This window comes from Triplophysa rosa, unplaced genomic scaffold (assembly GCF_024868665.1).
Source record: "Triplophysa rosa unplaced genomic scaffold, Trosa_1v2 scaffold18_ERROPOS2012085, whole genome shotgun sequence".
NCBI classification, from domain to species: Eukaryota; Metazoa; Chordata; class Actinopteri; order Cypriniformes; family Nemacheilidae; genus Triplophysa; species Triplophysa rosa.
In genome coordinates, this window is record NW_026634202.1 from 110,030 (window position 1) to 127,458 (window position 17,429).

General features: G+C 39.2%; 1 protein-coding gene across 3 annotated transcripts in view; it reads right to left on the bottom strand.

Moving 5' to 3' along the window:
- The window catches only part of prss16 (serine protease 16), a 27,374-nt gene extending 11,913 nt beyond the window's left edge, over positions 1–15,461 (bottom strand). Inside the window, exons 1-6 of one of the 3 annotated variants that reach the window (XM_057327225.1) lie at positions 15,247–15,461; positions 13,616–13,770; positions 8,891–9,072; positions 5,905–6,137; positions 4,432–4,567; positions 2,859–2,973 (exon numbers count right to left, since the gene is read on the bottom strand). In XM_057327225.1, the coding sequence (XP_057183208.1) occupies positions 2,859–2,973; positions 4,432–4,567; positions 5,905–6,137; positions 8,891–9,021 (615 nt within the window). In that variant the 5' untranslated portion in view covers positions 9,022–9,072; positions 13,616–13,770; positions 15,247–15,461. Of the gene's footprint in view, positions 1–2,858; positions 2,974–4,431; positions 4,568–5,904; positions 6,138–8,890; positions 9,073–13,615; positions 13,771–15,193 lie in introns of all 3 variants that reach the window. The other 2 variants (XM_057327222.1, XM_057327224.1) reach the window with 2 other exon arrangements.
- Positions 15,462–17,429: the final 1,968 nt, after the last annotated feature.

Below are 17,429 nucleotides of genomic sequence, written 5' to 3' on the forward strand. Positions count from 1 at the left end.
AAGAAGGGGTCCTATGTTAACATGTAACTTGCCCTGTTAGGATGTTTTTGATTGAAATAGCTTTTGATTTCAGTAAATATGACCTCCTAATGCTGCAAATTCAACAAATGACCATTTTCAGTTTTTTACAACCTATGAAATGTTTTCAAACTCTGTTGTGCATAATAATTTGGAACAGTGCATTTTGAGTTTTTCATTTTTTAAATAAATACTGTTGTCAGTGGGAGGTTTGTTCAATAAAATTCCAAATGTACCCTAACTGTTGATTACTTGAAAATTATACTGACTGTCATTTGCATCGACAAATTAGGAAAACCAGAGAAAGATATCATTTGCATAATAATTTGGAACGCAGTGTAGTCCACCGAAGAGGAGTCATACAGATGCGTGCATTTCCGAACCTCTTCAATCAGACGCTCAGTACTTGGTCGATGTCGATGCTCGCCATGTTGTTCTTTTGTGGACTCTGAACTTGACGGAAGATGCCAGAAATGCTTAGAAGGAAGTACGATGCTGCCAAACCGACCAATCACAGCGCTTGCGGTCCACGTAGGGTCCGCGTTGAGTTGACGCGTTGTTACATTTTTGGATAGGTGCGCGTCAGGCTACGGCGTAGGGTACGCGGCTCTGCGTAGGCTACGCCGTAGGTCCTACGCAGAACCATAAATTGGCCATAAGCCATGTCAGTAGCCACGTAGAGCCCCAAGGAATCATCAAAATAGTCGGGAGATCCCGTTAACGTTTTACGTTATTACATCTGTATGAAGGCACTCCCCCCATTATAGATTAGAGTGGACCATTCCAATAGCACTGTATATGCGCGAGACGAGTTCGACACTAGCTGGAGAAAGTTAATGCAGCGGCGGAGTTAGTAGAACTGCCCACAGCGAGTGTCACTGGTATATTAGCTGCAAAACGAATTTAAAGTAGAAGGGAAATAAAATAACAATGAAACGCAGCTACACCAGCGGAGAGGAAAAAGATGATTTACAAAAGATTGTTGCCAAAGTCTGCTTTTTCCCCACACAAACTCCACCGCTGCTCCTACAGCAGTAGCGCATCTCTCTCCCGCCAGACACAGTACTCTCCCGGCCACGAGCAATGATAATGTGCCGGTGAGTATTTCTCCATGAACACCGACATCACAGTTATAATGACTGACGACCAAAACATCTGTCAAACAAAGAACGCTGTGCGCTTTGCTTTGTAGGAGAGGGCCAGTTCAAAGGTAGAAAGGTTGTTGACTCTGCTGCGCAGACTGATGGGCACATAAAGACATAATATAATAACGGCAGTACTGTACATGCTAACGATTTGTACTGTACGCACTAGAACAGAAATTTGGTCACATTTAAATGCATGAAAGGTCGTAAATCTTGTTTGTGGGTAGTTTTGACCATGGAACATTAATTTGAGCTGAACTTGTTTTATTAGCTTATTAGTTTACTTCTAGAGAAAACAGTAATAATAATCAATCATCATGACATGTTAGTGTGCCCCCTAAAAGCATAAGTGGCCCCTGCCTGGGCCCCCCCAGTTACAGTAGTCTAGAACCGCCACTGGGCAGCGCCGTGGGTGGAATTGTGTAGATTAAGGGGTGGTAATATTATAATAAGAGCCTGCGTCTACATCATATCAGGAGCAAAATCTGAATTTACTGGGATCTTGTTTTTCACGTTTTCTGGGTTGCTAGATGCACCGGGGAACCGATTATAGCACATAAACACAGACAAAATTTGACTTTCATGCAATGGGTCCTTTAAAATTAGAATATGTTTACACAAGTTTAATACAAGTTATCAAAAATAAAGTATTTCCTTTACATTTTTTAGGATTTGCATACAGACGACAATGTTGTCAAAAAAAATCACCATTCACACAGATCCGGAAAGCGTTTTCGGGTCCCAAAATGCAAGTGAACAGCCAAAATGCATAAAAAGTTTTTTTCCACACTTTCAGTCCTGAGACTATTATTAAGTAAATACTCAAAAAGAAAAGTCAATTCAGGACAGAAGTTTTGGAGTCTCTCATAATCAGGATGTAGATGGTGATCTGTCAGAACCAGATGATAAATTCTCCAGAACATTCCGAGATCGGACTCTGATTACAGACACACACCTATTCATCTAAATTCCACTTAAACGCACAATACCTGCCTGGATTGAGCCAGGAGTGAGCATGTGTTTTTGGCTTGTATTCACAAACCGCATCTGCGTTAATCCGGAACAAGAATTCACTGGAATGTGAACACTGGAGTTGTGAATTTCTGCCTACTCTGATAAAGCATGTTAATTCAAAAACAGAGACTGAAAGGATTATTCATAGATAATGTCCGAATCCCAAACAGTTTCCAGTCATCAGGAATAGTGCAGCTATTATTTTTAGTTTAGTCAAGAAACAGCTCATTTTAGTCCAGTTTATCTAGTAGATTCGCACTGTTCCTCAGTAAGAATGAAAGTGCTTGACAGATCTAGATGTGTTCATAAATATGGCTCTTAAATTATATAAAAATTATATTTTCCCTCTTTCTTTCTTTCTCTCTTTCATTGAGTTCACATCATTCTCTCTTCTCTGAAATTGGATGTAACTCAATCCTTCACTTCTAAAAGCTTCTGCTGTTCTGAACCGCAGCGGTTTATTGGTAATCTGACTCAAAACTGACTGATGACACATGAGCGGCGTTCATTTAAGAGTTCACTCTGGAGAAATCAATTAACTAAATGTAGTTTATATTATGGCGTGGTTCTGATTTGAAGAACTTAAACAATTTTGAAATTGGTCTAGATATTGATTCATCGCACACAAACTTTTGATGTGAACAGATCTTTACTTTGCACATCTGTGTCTGTCTCACACACCTCAAACGCCCTGTTGTCCTCATTGTATTGCACCACATCCATGAAATTTCCAGCCAGAGTCTCCAAAATATATGCAGAGTCCATCTTAGACTGAATCTGTATCTTAGAGCAAAACCTAAGAAAGAGAAAGTGAGGGAAAGACTGTGTAAACGGCGACTATTCAAACATATTCACCTCTGTTATTTACACAGTACATCATTTGCAGAGAAACACACACTCTCTACTTCAGACATTCAACCATAAGACTCCGCCCACACTCTTAATGACATCATCAAGGCCTGGCAGTTTGTTTACTTAAGAACAGCGCTATATTCTCCTAAAAGCGATCCGTGTTAGAGGGGGAATAAATATGTGAAAACAGAAAATATGCAGTATACTGTATATAGTATAAGAATTTTCTGCATGCATGGAATACCTGGAATGACATGGTACATTCGCTAAAACATGCAAAAATTATGCATATTGAAGAGTATGCAGTATGAATGTATTTCATTCTCAACATAGTCAGACATAAGAGCAGAAGGGCTGGATGAAGGAAAAATATGTTTTCTTTCTGTGGGCCGAGATCACACTGGTGTCCCTGGTCCATATCAGTGCTATAAAGCGCAGGCAGCATTCCAGGATATCAGAATTCCATCAGACACACAAACTCTAAGCCGAACGGAACTAAGAAGGGCACTGAGACCAGGATAGTCACAGTCCAGTGGCTGGAACTCCAACAGAAAAGGCCTTTTGAGTTCTTCCAAAACACGCACATACATTCGTCATACACACTCTCATGTTCCCATGCTATTAAAAACTCCTGTAAATACCCAATTTTGGGTTAAATTAAACATTCTTAAAATGGTTGAACTTCATAACTCACTCAAATCTCGATTTAAGAGTGCATGTTATTCTAATGTTTGTTTTAATAAATCAAAATGCAATAATTTTCTGCCTATAAAATTACTTTTCTGCTGACATAAGCATGGCCATGTGGGGGATTTCCATAAAAAAAGATTAGATTGGATATAATTAAATGAAATGTATGCAGAGTTTAGAAAGCTTATGTTATGAATGACACCAAACTTATTTCTCACCCTGACACACACCCTCGACAGACACGCGCGTGCGAGCCTCGACCAAAACAGCGACCGAATGTGATTCAGCAACATCATGTTGACAAATGAGCGCACATAAACACGGCAAATTTTGGATGTTCCCAGCAAAAATGTCCAGATTAAATCGTTCACATATAAATCTGTCCACAGGCTTTCCACACCCTAGATAGTTGAGCTCGTTTTTAAAGATTTAAAACCTAAAAGATTTACATTAATGCATGAAAATTTACACATAGCTCATTTAGTATTATCATAGCTAGCTTATCACAGTCCAATCCTATGCCAGCACATGAAACATTCACTGAATATCCAGTTTCGCATGAAAATATCACAGATGTTAGATGCGTTATGAATGCTGTTATGCTTTAATTACATTAAATGCATAAATAAAAGTAAATAAATGAGATAACATTTAGATAAGACCTAAAGCATTAAGCTTCCTCGCACTGTATACTTGTACATGTGTGCATTACCTGAAATCTTTGGTGATGTTATCGTAGGTTTTTGGGTCATGGAGTCGTGCCACCAACGTGTCCGATGCTTTCTTCACCAGCAGGGGGCACTCCGGGTTCTCTGCTGCCAGCGATCTCCACACCACCTCCAAATACTCTGAAACCACAGAGGAAGATGTTACAATTTTGAAATTCCATTACACGATAAAATAAAACATTGTTAAAGAAATTTATAAAGAGGTTATTTCATCATTTCTTTTCGTTCACCAAGTCTCCCGATAATGTAGAAAAGTAATAGCACAACCCTGCTGTCATTTGTTGCATAAGTTACTTGGGGTTAAAAAAATCACTAACCCCAAGTATGCACTACAGTAATTGTTTGGGGGAGACCGGGAGAGAATCCGAGACGAATAAATGAGACGAGAGGATGAGAGGCTATTGTTCTGAAGCAAGAATGATCTAAGCACCACGCACACAAAGAAATCCTGTGTGAAAGAGCCCATTGCCATCTTTACTATCTACTTTCTGAGGAGCGATGCTTGACTCGAGCCAGAACATTTCTGCAGAGCAGCGCACCGTCCAATAACCACACACGCTTCAGACTTACTAGACAAACATGGAGTCATCCGGTGTCATTTCATGTCTCACCACAAACATGGAGAGGTTGAGACGTCAAAAACATGCGAATTTTCCCTTCAGCTATATTCACACAGAGAGTCTTGTGTCTCTCACAATGACAGGGTTGGAGAGACAGTCGCTCATCTACTTAATTAACCCCCTGTTTATTTTTATAGTTCTGTACTGTTTTAAATATGACCCATACAGACATAATAACCTCCTACAGGAGACCATGAGCTGTGTGTGTAGGTCAGCGCAAGGTCAATGTTCAAAGTTGTTCTGTTGTCATGGTGACATCTAGTTGTTATCCTCAGGGATTGAAAGAAAGCAAGACTGGAGGAAATGGAGAGCAAAAAACGAGAGAGAGAGGTGGTGAAAGAAAGAGAAAAAATTGTGAGAAAGAAAGAAACATGTTTTAAAGGCCAACAGTGTTGTTTTTTTACATTTGTTTTGTATTTTGTATGTATTTGCCTATTAAAGGAATACTTCACCCAAAAATGAAAATTCTGTCATCATTTACCCCCCTTCGAGTTGTTCCAAAAATGTATAAATTTCATGTTCTGATGAACACAGAGAAAGATATTTGGAAGAATGCTTATAACCAGATAGATCTTGCCCCCTATTGACTACCATAGTAGGAACTGATACAGATTTGGAACAACTCGAATGTTGTTGATGACAGAATTTTCATTTTTGGGTGAACTATCCCTTAAATATTAGTATACAGTGATATTTACCATGGGTAAAGTAGACTATATAGAAGAGTAAGAGTAAATAAGAGATTATATTTTCTTTTCATTCTGACTAACCATGGTAAACATGCTTGCTTTATTCTAATCCTGAACAATCACTGTGACTGTGTGCGCATGAGATCACCTGGAAAGTTGACCGTTGCGTGTACAGGAGCGCTGGTCGCCACTGCTGCGTGGACTAAATGTGGGTACTTCAGACGGAACCAGGCAGCAAGGGATCCTGGGTAGGAGCCCCCAAATGCAACCCACTTGCTGTTCGTCAGACCTCGCACTGCTGCTGTGACCGTGCGAAAGTGAGCGAGATCGGCCAATGCCTGCCGACTGCTGAGAAACTGTAGATTGGCATTGCTCAGGTTCCTGATAACACAACACATTTTCAACTCAACTCAACTCAACTTTATTTATATAGCGCTTTTACAATTTTCATTGTTACAAAGCAGCTGTACATGAGACACATTGACTACAAGCAAAACAATCAAAGTTGTACCTGCAAAAACAAGAAAAGGTTGAAAACACAGAAGACAGACACACCCACACACAAAACACTCCACACACACAACACGCACACGCACCAACACACACAGACACAGAGACACAAACACACACAGATGCGCACGCACACACACGCACACAACACACACACACACACACACACACGTACGTACACAGACAAGTACGCACACACACACACGCTCAGTGAGAGCACACATTTAGGATAAAGGAGAGAGAAGCACAGGTCAAATATAACAGATAATAAATTCCTATTTGCAATATTAATTAAGTAAAACTTTAAAATTCTAAAGCAGCCCCCCCGGTCAGGCAGATAGTGCAAAAACAGTATGCAAACGGTGGCGAGGAACCCAAAACTCTAATCGAGAAAAAAAACCTCAGGAGAACCCAGGCCCAACCAGGGGATTCCAGTTCCCCTCTGGCAAAAGCTGCTGCCTCTGCACAAGCTCCAGAGAACTTGCACAACAAGGCTAAATAAAATAAATAAACTTAATAATAAAATAAATTATAGTTTAAGATTATCATTAATAATCTAATAGCATTTGAAGTTTTGTGGTGAAGACATGTCAAGAGACCGCGTCCTTCTTTATCCAGCTCTATCATCTCAGCTCTTGTCAGGTCCCCACTTCCCATTCTCCGCTCTACCATCAGGTCAGGCCATGAACTGCATCCTGCTCACTGTGGTAACCTTGGAACAATGAGACAAGACTGGCTGAGAGTAGAGTACTGTTCTGTACTCTTTGATGCAACAAGTACATCAGTTGTGTTTTTGGTTCCGGTTGATCTAACTAATGCAGCCTAAACCCTCTAAAGATTTATATTATGGAAGAGTAGTGTATGCAAGATTAAAAAGATGCGTCTTTAGTCTAGATTTAAACTGACAGAGTGTGTCTGCCTCCCGGACAGTGCAGGGAAGACTATTCCAAAGTTTAGGCGCTAGATAGGAAAAGGATCTACCACCTGCACTTGATTTTGAAATTCTAGGTATTACCAACTGACAGGACGCCTGAGAGCGTAATGCACGTGAAGGACTGTAATACAAAAGGAGTTCATTCAAGTACTGAGGAGCTAAACCATGTAAGGCTTTATAGGTAATAAGCAAGATTTTAAAGTTAACGCGATGCTTTATAGGTAACCAGTGCAAGGTTGACAGAACCGGGCTAATATGTTCATACTTTTTTGTACGTGTAAGAACTCGAGCTGCCGCGTTTTGGACCAATTGGAGTTTTTGTAATAAGCCTGCAGGGCAACCACCTAACAGTGCATTACAGTAATCTAGTCTTGATGTCATGAATGCATGAATTAACTTCTCTGCATCTGAGATTGACAGCATATGACGTAGTTTAGATATATTCTTAAAATGGAAAAACGCAATTTTACAGGTGTTGGCGACGTGGCTCTCAAATGACAGATTACTATCGAATAGAACGCCAAGATTCTTTGCTGACGACGAGGGTTTTATGGAACATCCGTCAATAGTTAAACAGTATTCTTGGTTGTTACTTATAGCAGTTTTCGGTCCAATAAGTAACACTTCCGTTTTGTCCGAGTTCAGTAATAAAAAGTTGTTACTCATCCAGTTTTTTATATCGACTATGCATTCCATTATTCGATGGAACTGCTGTGTTTCATGAGGCTTCGAGGAAATATAAAGTTGAGTATCATCAGCATAACAGTGAAAGCTAACTCCGTGTCGCTTTATTATATCTCCTAGAGGTAGCATGTATAATGCGAAGAGCAGAGGCCCTAAGACTGAGCCCTGTGGTACACCGTACTGGACTTGCGATTTGCGTGACACCTCATTGTTTATTGCTACAAATTGAAAACGGTCGGATAAATAAGATTTAAACCATTTCAAAGCTATTCCCTTAATGCCGACATAATTTTCGAGTCTATGTAGGAGTGTGCTGTGGTCAATGGTATCGAATGCAGCACTAAGGTCTAGCAGCACCAATAACGAGATACAACCTCGGTCAGACGCCAATAGCAGATCATTTGTAACTCTGATCAAAGCAGTCTCTGTACTGTGACATGCTCTAAATCCAGACTGGAATTCTTCATTGATGTCATTCCTTTGGAGGAAGGAGCATAATTGAGTTGAAACTACTTTTTCCAGAACTTTAGATATGAAAGGTAGATTCGATATAGGCCTGTAGTTCCTTAGTTCTCTAGGGTCGAGTTGGGGTTTTTTGACAAGGGGCCTTATAACAGCCACATTTTGTTCATACTAGTTTAATTATAAGAATAGCTTTGGGTGTTGAGTCTTGATTCTTAAAGCTTTGTGTTTGTAGTTATGCGACTCAATTGAACAGGTAGATTTCATATAGGATGGATAGACAGATTAAATCAAATTTCAATGGATTCTAAATTTAAATGTTTTTATGGATAACGAAGCATTGTATAGTTTAGGTGTGTGACACAGAGGTTAATGCCTAGGTTCAATAACCAGACAGTTGCTTTGGTTTTCTCTGGTGTCACCCAAAAAGATTAGCTTACCCAAAAATCTGTCACCATTTATGTTCAAACCTGTGTAACTACAGTACAGAGGAGACTTGTGTCTAGCACCATCTGGTGTTGATAACCCTGAATGACCCACTCACTCTGTGGGGTGACTCTTCCCATAGAAGCGATGCTCCAGTAACAAACACAGAGCACCCAGTTTCTGAGCATACAGCAGCCAGGTCCCATGCTGCATCCAGGCGGGGTTTGCCGGACCCTCACCTCCAATCATCAGAAACACCGGACCACCAGGTCTATAGAAACTGTCATTTATGAAATATCTCTGGAGGGGGAACAAAAAAGATTTTATAAACTTGGTCTTGCACTGGCTTATTGTCATATTATTTCACTGTTTTGATAGATCAACTTAAGATTTAACATAAAAACGAACATGTGTTATACTAGCACAGTTTGATATTATATTATACTCCTATACAGTGTTGCTGTATTTCCTGAAGTTATAGGATAACAAAGACAGACAGCCATAGAGAAAGAGAGAAAGTGAACGAAGAAAGAGGAATAAACAAATACATTTACTACAGTTACCTCAGCTTAGCTATAGTATTTGTAGTAAAACCATAGTAACCACAGATTTACTGTGGTGTCAAATAAACATAGTTATTGCACTTTAACTAGGGCTGCAACTAACGATTATTTAGATAATCGATTAGTTGGGCGATTCTTTTTGCGATTAATCGGATAAAATGTTTAATTGGATCTTTTGCTTATAATGACTAAACCAGAGATGGGAAAAGTATACTAGGGCTGCAGCTATCGATTCTTTTACTAATCGAGTATTCTACTGATTTTCCATCGATTAATCGGGTATTCGGATAATAAGTACTTTTTCTTTATTAAAAAGCAATACTAAATATACAAGAGAAAATAAGACAGGTCTCTTAAAATGAGTAAAACAACTAATTTGTTTCCTTTTTAGAACAATTAGTTTTTATTGCTGAAATAGCATACATTAATATCTGTGAAAACTAAACCCATTTAGTACATTCCATTGCCATATTAAATTCAAAATGCAATATAATACAAATATATAAATAAGAAACATGAATAAAAATGGAAATAATAATTTCAAACAATAGCCTATGACTTTTATTTTGGCAGGTTGTCAGAAGACGCTTATTTTTTAGTATGTCTGTTTCTTCACTCAAACAATAACATGTTTGTGAAATAAACTCTCAGCGCAACTCTGGAGGTGAAGTTCATGTCCTCATTCAGCGCAGACGCAGACAAATTCATGAGCATCACGCGTGTAGCACGTTAAACTGTGCAGTTCATTCACTCAGACACGCAGAACAGACAGATGACATGTGTAAATAACAGGATTCGGCGTCCACAAGTCCGCATCTAGTTTGATGGACTCAATGCAGCCGGAAAACAAGTTTCACTCGTAAAATAGACTAAAACCAAGTCAAATATCAGTTCACCATTTCAATAAGCTATTAGGGCTGTGACGGTGGCAGTTTTTTACCACCGCGGTGGTAATAGACAAATCGACCGCGGTGGTGCGGTGGTTGAGAAATATATATTATTTATATAAATAATATTTATATTATTATATTTGCGTGTAGCAACCACATGACGAGTGGAAGAGAAATATAGACCTTATTTAAATACTTGAAATTGTTAAATAATTGAAATATGATATCTGAAATAAATGAGGATGAAACATCCGTCAATGTTTACCACGCAAATCCATCAGTGAAACGGCACACTACAGCATATAAAACATTTAAATAAACATCAGTAAATAATGAAAACTTAAATGATATAAGAAAGCTAAATACTAAATAAAAAAGCTCTTGTTGCAGTAACTTCAGTCAGTGGCGTATTAACCCTTACAGTCCTTAACAATTCCATTTGAAACAAACTGTTTAAACCTACATTGGCTTTCCTATTCAGATTGCCATAAAAACTTTACTTTTTCCGACTCGTTGATGTGAAACTTACTTGTTGACATTGTCCAGATTAAAATGTGTACAGCTGCACTAAATGCGCGTTCAGAAGATGTGCACAGGAGCGCAAATGAAGAGATGTCTCTCCGCAACCGCGGCAAAACCTGCGCGCGCTCCGACACTAAGCAAGCGGGTCATAGCCAGTTTTGATTTTACGTATCTGTTCATTTCACAACAAGAGCCATTGCAAAACCCGCAGAATAACCTGGGTTTTGCCGTGCAGGTCTGCGCTCGAACGCACCAACGGAAACGTATGCCAATAATTTCTGTTAATTTAAAATCTTTTAAATAAAACCACCCACAACTGAAAGGCTACAACTAGCAATAGTTATCGCAACTCTCATATTTATTACACCTATATTTGTGTATACGTGCACTACCGCTGGTGGCAGTTCACCACCGTCATGGCACTTTACCATCGCGGTGGTGCGGTTGTTACGGCAACCGTCACAGCCCTATAAAAGCTATCAGTTATTTATCAGCATGAGAAATACGTGTGAGCGTGTGAACAGACTTAAATGCGTGTGTCTCACGGTGAATGCATGAGACTTGAGAGCCCTGTAACATGTACAGAGTTTAACGGGCTGTGCGTCAGTAATAACGGTCCGTGGGGAAACGCAGTGCTCCGTGTGTACTGTACTTAAATGGATTAAACGAGGCTTCGAGGCAACAAAAATTGCCTCGATGATTTTTTGTATTCGAATAACTCGAGGAATCGTTTCAGCCCTAAAGTATACACAACTGAACTCATTTGCCTTCTCCCAAAATGTTGTGGATGTCTCCCTAATTAACACACCAAGGCTGAGTTGATTCAGGTGTGTCATATTATAAGCAGCCAACAATAGTCTCTCCCAAACGTGGGAGGGATGGGGCGGTTGGTCAAAGAAATATATTTTTGTATCATTTAAAGTGAGATATTTGTCATTCAAATGTAGTGAAGTACAGTAAAGTATGCAGAAAAAATAATACGTAAGTATAGTACAAAAAGTGTAACTTCCTTACTTCCCACCTCTGATATAAATAAACCCCCAAATCAGGGTATTTCACCTATTATGTACTTTGCAAAGTGCAAACGCCACAAATTGGGTTTTACAAATATAATCTTTAATTTAGTAATTTAAAACTCCCCTTTAAACATTAAAACTGCGCGGCTTTAAAAGATGCATACAAAACACGTTTGACTTTAAAACTGCGCACCTCGCGCTGCACGGAGAGACGAGTTTGACTTTAAAACTGCGCAACTAGTATGGAGACAGATCAGTCTCAATAATAATACATTTACAAAACACAATTCATAAATTCACAGCACAATTCACATTCACAAAATCAGATTCGTAAATTCAAAACACAATTCATAAATTCACAAACATTTTCCCCAAATGCTCACACAAATATATCTCGCAGAAATAAATTCAGAATGTTTTCACAAATATGTATAATCATGTTCTTGAATTACTTTCCAGTAAACATTTGTGAATGTTGTTACATGTATTTATGGATTGGTGAATCTGTTCAAGGAAAGGCTCATCTACTACCTGGATATATTAACAAATGAAATGTTTGTTGCCTTATTTATTTTGCAATTACTGCCAAATGTATTTATTGTTGCTTGCATCCACTGATATTTACTTGTTTTGCATGTTTATGTGGATGTCTTATATGTAAGCATTAGTATATAATTACGACTATGTTATGTATTCTATGTTACGTTCTCTCTTAAACTAAATCCATTCCTTTCACTGAAAGCTGTTTATTCAAAATGTCACTACTCACTATTGCTTTTCTGAAGAAATAAAGTCTGTAAACACTGCACCACTGGTTTGTGCGTGTGCTATGTGGGGGTCTGAGTGAAAGATGCATGCTTTGCAGAATCAGATCCAGAAACAACCTCGCAAAACAACATTAGACAATGTGTTGTTATAAAGATTTTCTGTTCGTTTTAAAACTATGGCGAAACAAAGTAGACGTGACAGGTCGTCATAGTCTAAACGGCCGGAACGTTCATATTATAACTTTAACTATATTTGCGTCCACACCAGCGGACAACAACGACAACATTGTGTTTATTTTAGGCCTGCGTGCTGCAGTGTTCCCAGTCAGTAAAATGAATGAAGATGACCTGCTGCTGCTGCTTTCGTTTTCGTTCCCGAACGTCTTTTCTCCAAAATATGACAGCAACAGCTGGATGATCGCTCTGACACTTCTCTTCCAGGGAGGCAAAAATGCAAAATATGTGTTTGGTTCGTCATGTCAAATTATGTGTTCGTCGCGTGAACTACGTGCAATCACGTATCATGTCAAAATTCGTGCCTGCTTTAGATGCGTCCAGAGGGTTTATTATAAAAGAGGTGCTCGCGTTTGCTAGATACTCGCTTAGTCTCTTGTGTAATTATAGTTAAGTGTTAAGAGAGTGTCTTACGAGTATGCTGTGAATGCGAGCGTCTCTTGAGACGCGACTAAAACATATTTTTGACATTACGAGCCACACAAATGACGGGCTACATACATGGTTTGATGAGCTTTGCATTCGTGCCTCCCCAGAAGAGAAGTCACGGACCGTCACTGAAAGCATATATTTTGCCAGCTTTCTCAGATTTATGTATCAGTGCATTTAATGTGTTAATATTTAGAATTGGCTGCAAATACTGTAGCTTCAGGGGTTTACTCAAACAGACTGTCAAAAGTGTGGCGACTGAAATTTAAAGGCTCTGGTAACTGCAACAGTCTTCTTACAAACACCAGTTCAAACATGTTTACCTTCAATTCAACACCGCCAGCTCAGTAACAAAAACAAGCTTTATGAATATTTTATGAGATATAGAGTGGCATCAGGTATAAAAAGTAAACTTTACTTACTTGTTGAGTGTGCTCTTCTCTTCCCCTCTCTGTTTTTGAACCGATGCAGGCACACTGCACAATACTGTGCAGCGTCAAGCTTCTCGAGTCACTTCAGTAAGGAGCGTTTTGGTTGGTGGATCAAAAGCTCAACGCGATTGGCTGAACAGGCCATCCTTAAAAAAAAGTTACGCTTGAATCTCACCTTGGCAGGACAGTCTCAAAAATACCACACACAAATTCAAAGCAACCCACACACGTGTGACGATTTGCAAATGCAGATTCACCAATCCATAAATACATGTAACAACATTCACAAATGTTTACTGGAAAGTGATTCAAGAACATGATTTATACATATTTGTGAAAACATTCTGAATTTATTTCTGCGAGATATATTTGTGTGAGCATTTGGGGAAAATGTTTGTGAATTTATGAATTGTGTTTTGAATTTACGAATCTGATTTTGTGAATGTGAATTGTGCTGTGAATTTATGAATTGTGTTTTGTAAATGTATTATTATTGAGACTGATCTGTCTCCATAACTTGTGCTGCACAGAGAGACGCATGCACGGAGAGACACGTTAAAACTGCGCACCTCGCGCTGCAGGGAGAGATGCGCGAGACTTTAAAACAGCGCGCCTCGCGCTGCACGGATAGATGCGCGCGACTTTAAAACTGCGCACCTCAGGCTGCACGGAGAGACGCGCGCACGGAGAGACAAGTTTGACTTTAAAACTGCGCACCTCGCGCTGCACGGAGAGACGCGCGCACGGAGAGACAAGTTTTAACTGCGCACCTCGCGCTGCACGGAGAGACGCGCGCACGGAGAGACAAGTTTTACTTTAAAACTGCGCATCTTGTGCTGCACGGAGAGACGCATGCACGGAGAGACACGTTAAAACTGCGCACCTCGCGCTGCACGGAGAGACGCATGCACGGAGAGACACGTTAAAACAGCGCACCTCGCGCTGCACGGAGAGACGCGCGCGACTTTAAAACTGCGCGCCTCGTGCTGCACGGAGAGACGCAGGCGACTTTAAAACTGCGCACCTCGTGCTGCACGGAGAGACGCAGGCGACTTTAAAACTGCGCACCTCGCGCTGCACGGAGAGACGCAGGCGACTTTAAAACTGCGCACCTCGCGCTGCACGGAGAGAGAAGTTTAACTTTAAAACTGTGCAGTTCATGCTGCACGGAGGGACATTTAAAAGTGAAGAAGACGCGCTTGATTTATAACTGCGCAGCTCGCAAGTGTGTGACGTCACAGACCAACTAATCGATAATGAAATTCGTTGACATTATCGATAATTATCGATTTTATCGATTAGTTGTTGCAGCCCTAACTTTAACAGTAATTAAAAACCATGGTTAAGGCTAAAATACACTACAAGACTTTTGCTCAGATAATGTGTTTCTATCTGAAACTTTCAAAAAGTCTGCAAGTGTATGTCTAGTTTAAAAACAAATCTGTTCAGATTTTAAAAGTCTTGCAGTGTATTCCAGCCATTATACTATATACTACTGCTGTAGCAAAAAAGCCATATATTTTTGGTGTGCTGCTGTGTGAATACTAGGGTAACGTTAGATGAATTTACCATTATGTTGCATGGTATTACCATCTGTAATAGTTATGCTTGCATCGCGGTACCTGTTTCCAGACTCGAGTGTCAGCTCCGTTGAAATGGTCCAGTCTCTGGATAAACCACTGATCCTCTGTGGCTTCAGAAACACGCGCGCGACTCTCATATCTGTACATTCGTCTACACAGAGCAGTGCGTGAAAAACACAACAAAATAAACACAATTAAGAGAATCGCTGGATATTTTTTAAACCTGTTACACTCCGAAGCCATTTTGAAACAGAAATGTGTCATGTGATCATGTGTGTATAATCATGTGATTTAAGTTACTCCTACATTACGAATCCTACTACAGCCAGTTCCTAGCTTATGGATATTATGTAGCGAGTCCTTGGTGAACGTCCAATAGAAATGTTCTTTTCATGAATATTAATTATATAAACACGTACTTCTGTTTCAGTATTCTTATAAATATTAAGAATCGAGCCTTCGCCATAGTATACCCTCCACCACACCCACACGTGTGCAGACAGGCGTATTGATTCAATCTATTTTTTTCGTATACTGTTAAATAACTTTTAATTAGGAAAAGTTTACATGTTAAACATACAACATTTTTTTAAATGATGATGGTTCAGTTTTATTTGATCTCTCAGATCATGTTGTGCCGAAAGATGACGCCCTGTGACGTTTTGACTCGGCTGCTTATGATTGGTTCAGACACTGAGGCGCTCCATGGGCCTTTTTTAATTCATTGCTTAGAACAAAACAACACATCATTGTCATCAATCTACAAATCATAAAACAATAAATACAAGCCAGGGTCTTTCAGTCCAAGTCCTTAAACAAATCCATTGTCCTTATTGCTTTAGAATTTGTGGAGTATTCAGTAGATTCAAAGTACATTTTCATTTCAATTTTGAATGATCAGAATCAGAAGAGCTTTATTGCCAAGTGTGCTTGCACACACAAGGAATTTTCTATGGGGCTGGAAGCATCTAATACACACATTCAACATAATGACAAGACAAATTATAATAGAGATAAAGACAGTGTAAAAAGATTATAAAAAAATATGCATATATAAAATACTAGTGTACAGAATGGGAAGCCTGTCTGAATATGTTTCTCTGAGCTGCCTTCCTGAACAAATGCTGCCTCTGAAGTCATTGCAAGCTGCCATTTGTAACCACAATGCTGCAAGCTTTTCTTTTGATGAAAAAGCGCCAATGTCAACTTTTTCATAGCCTAATATACTGGAAGAAAACAGCTTTTCTTTTTATGCCAAGTTTATTTTATAGCATGGTTTCAGATCTTCATTGTAGAGGTGTATGTGTTAAACCTGCAGTCTAATCTATTAAATGATTTGACTTGTCAGACGTTAACATGTACAGGCAGAATATTGCCGACAGCTGCTTTTAAGACCATCACCCGAACCAATTCTGAATTGGTTGAATAAAGTTTTCTGGTTGTTTTTGTTTATTTTTTCATGAGGTCTTTGTAGACAGTGATAAAACGCTATGTCCTCTGAGTGTCATGTCACTTAAAACCTGTACATGACTTTTCTGTGAAACACAAAATAAGATATTTTGAGAAATGTCCCAGTGTTTTTTTGTCCATAGAATGGATGTCAATGGAATCTAATGTTGTTTGGTAAGCGAGATGTAACTTAAAAGGTTGACCAGTCCTTCGTTGTGATATGAGGCTTCACCCTTAGTTGAGTGGAAAGCTGCAGTAATAGATACGTGCTGAATTTGAGAGGAACACTGACATAGTTTTGTCTGCTGCATTAAGAGCAGCAGTAGTAGATAGTCAAAGCAAAGATTGTGCAAGGAAGCTGACTTTTTGTTTTAAACAACGTTACATGGCACATACAGTAAGTATAAAGTTTTACAGTGCATGTTTGTCCAAACAAAAGTTCACTGCAGTTTGTGTTCACTGAAATAGTCTATGTGCAAAATAACACATATCTCTGGTACTGAAGACGTGGTTCTGTTTGATCTGATGATATCACTTCATGTTTACTCTCATTCCTGTTTTTCATTCTGATTGTTATCAAAACCTGTTCTTTATAAACCATTAGGGGAGTGTTACAAACATCAACTTTAATAGGAGGAGGTATGCTGTAAATATGTCAACTAGAACTATAGCAGAAACTCTCAAGTTCCTTTACATTCAACTTGTGAAACAGCGTCCTGCTAATCTCCAAAATAACACATGAATACATAACAGATGCAAATTCATATATAGAC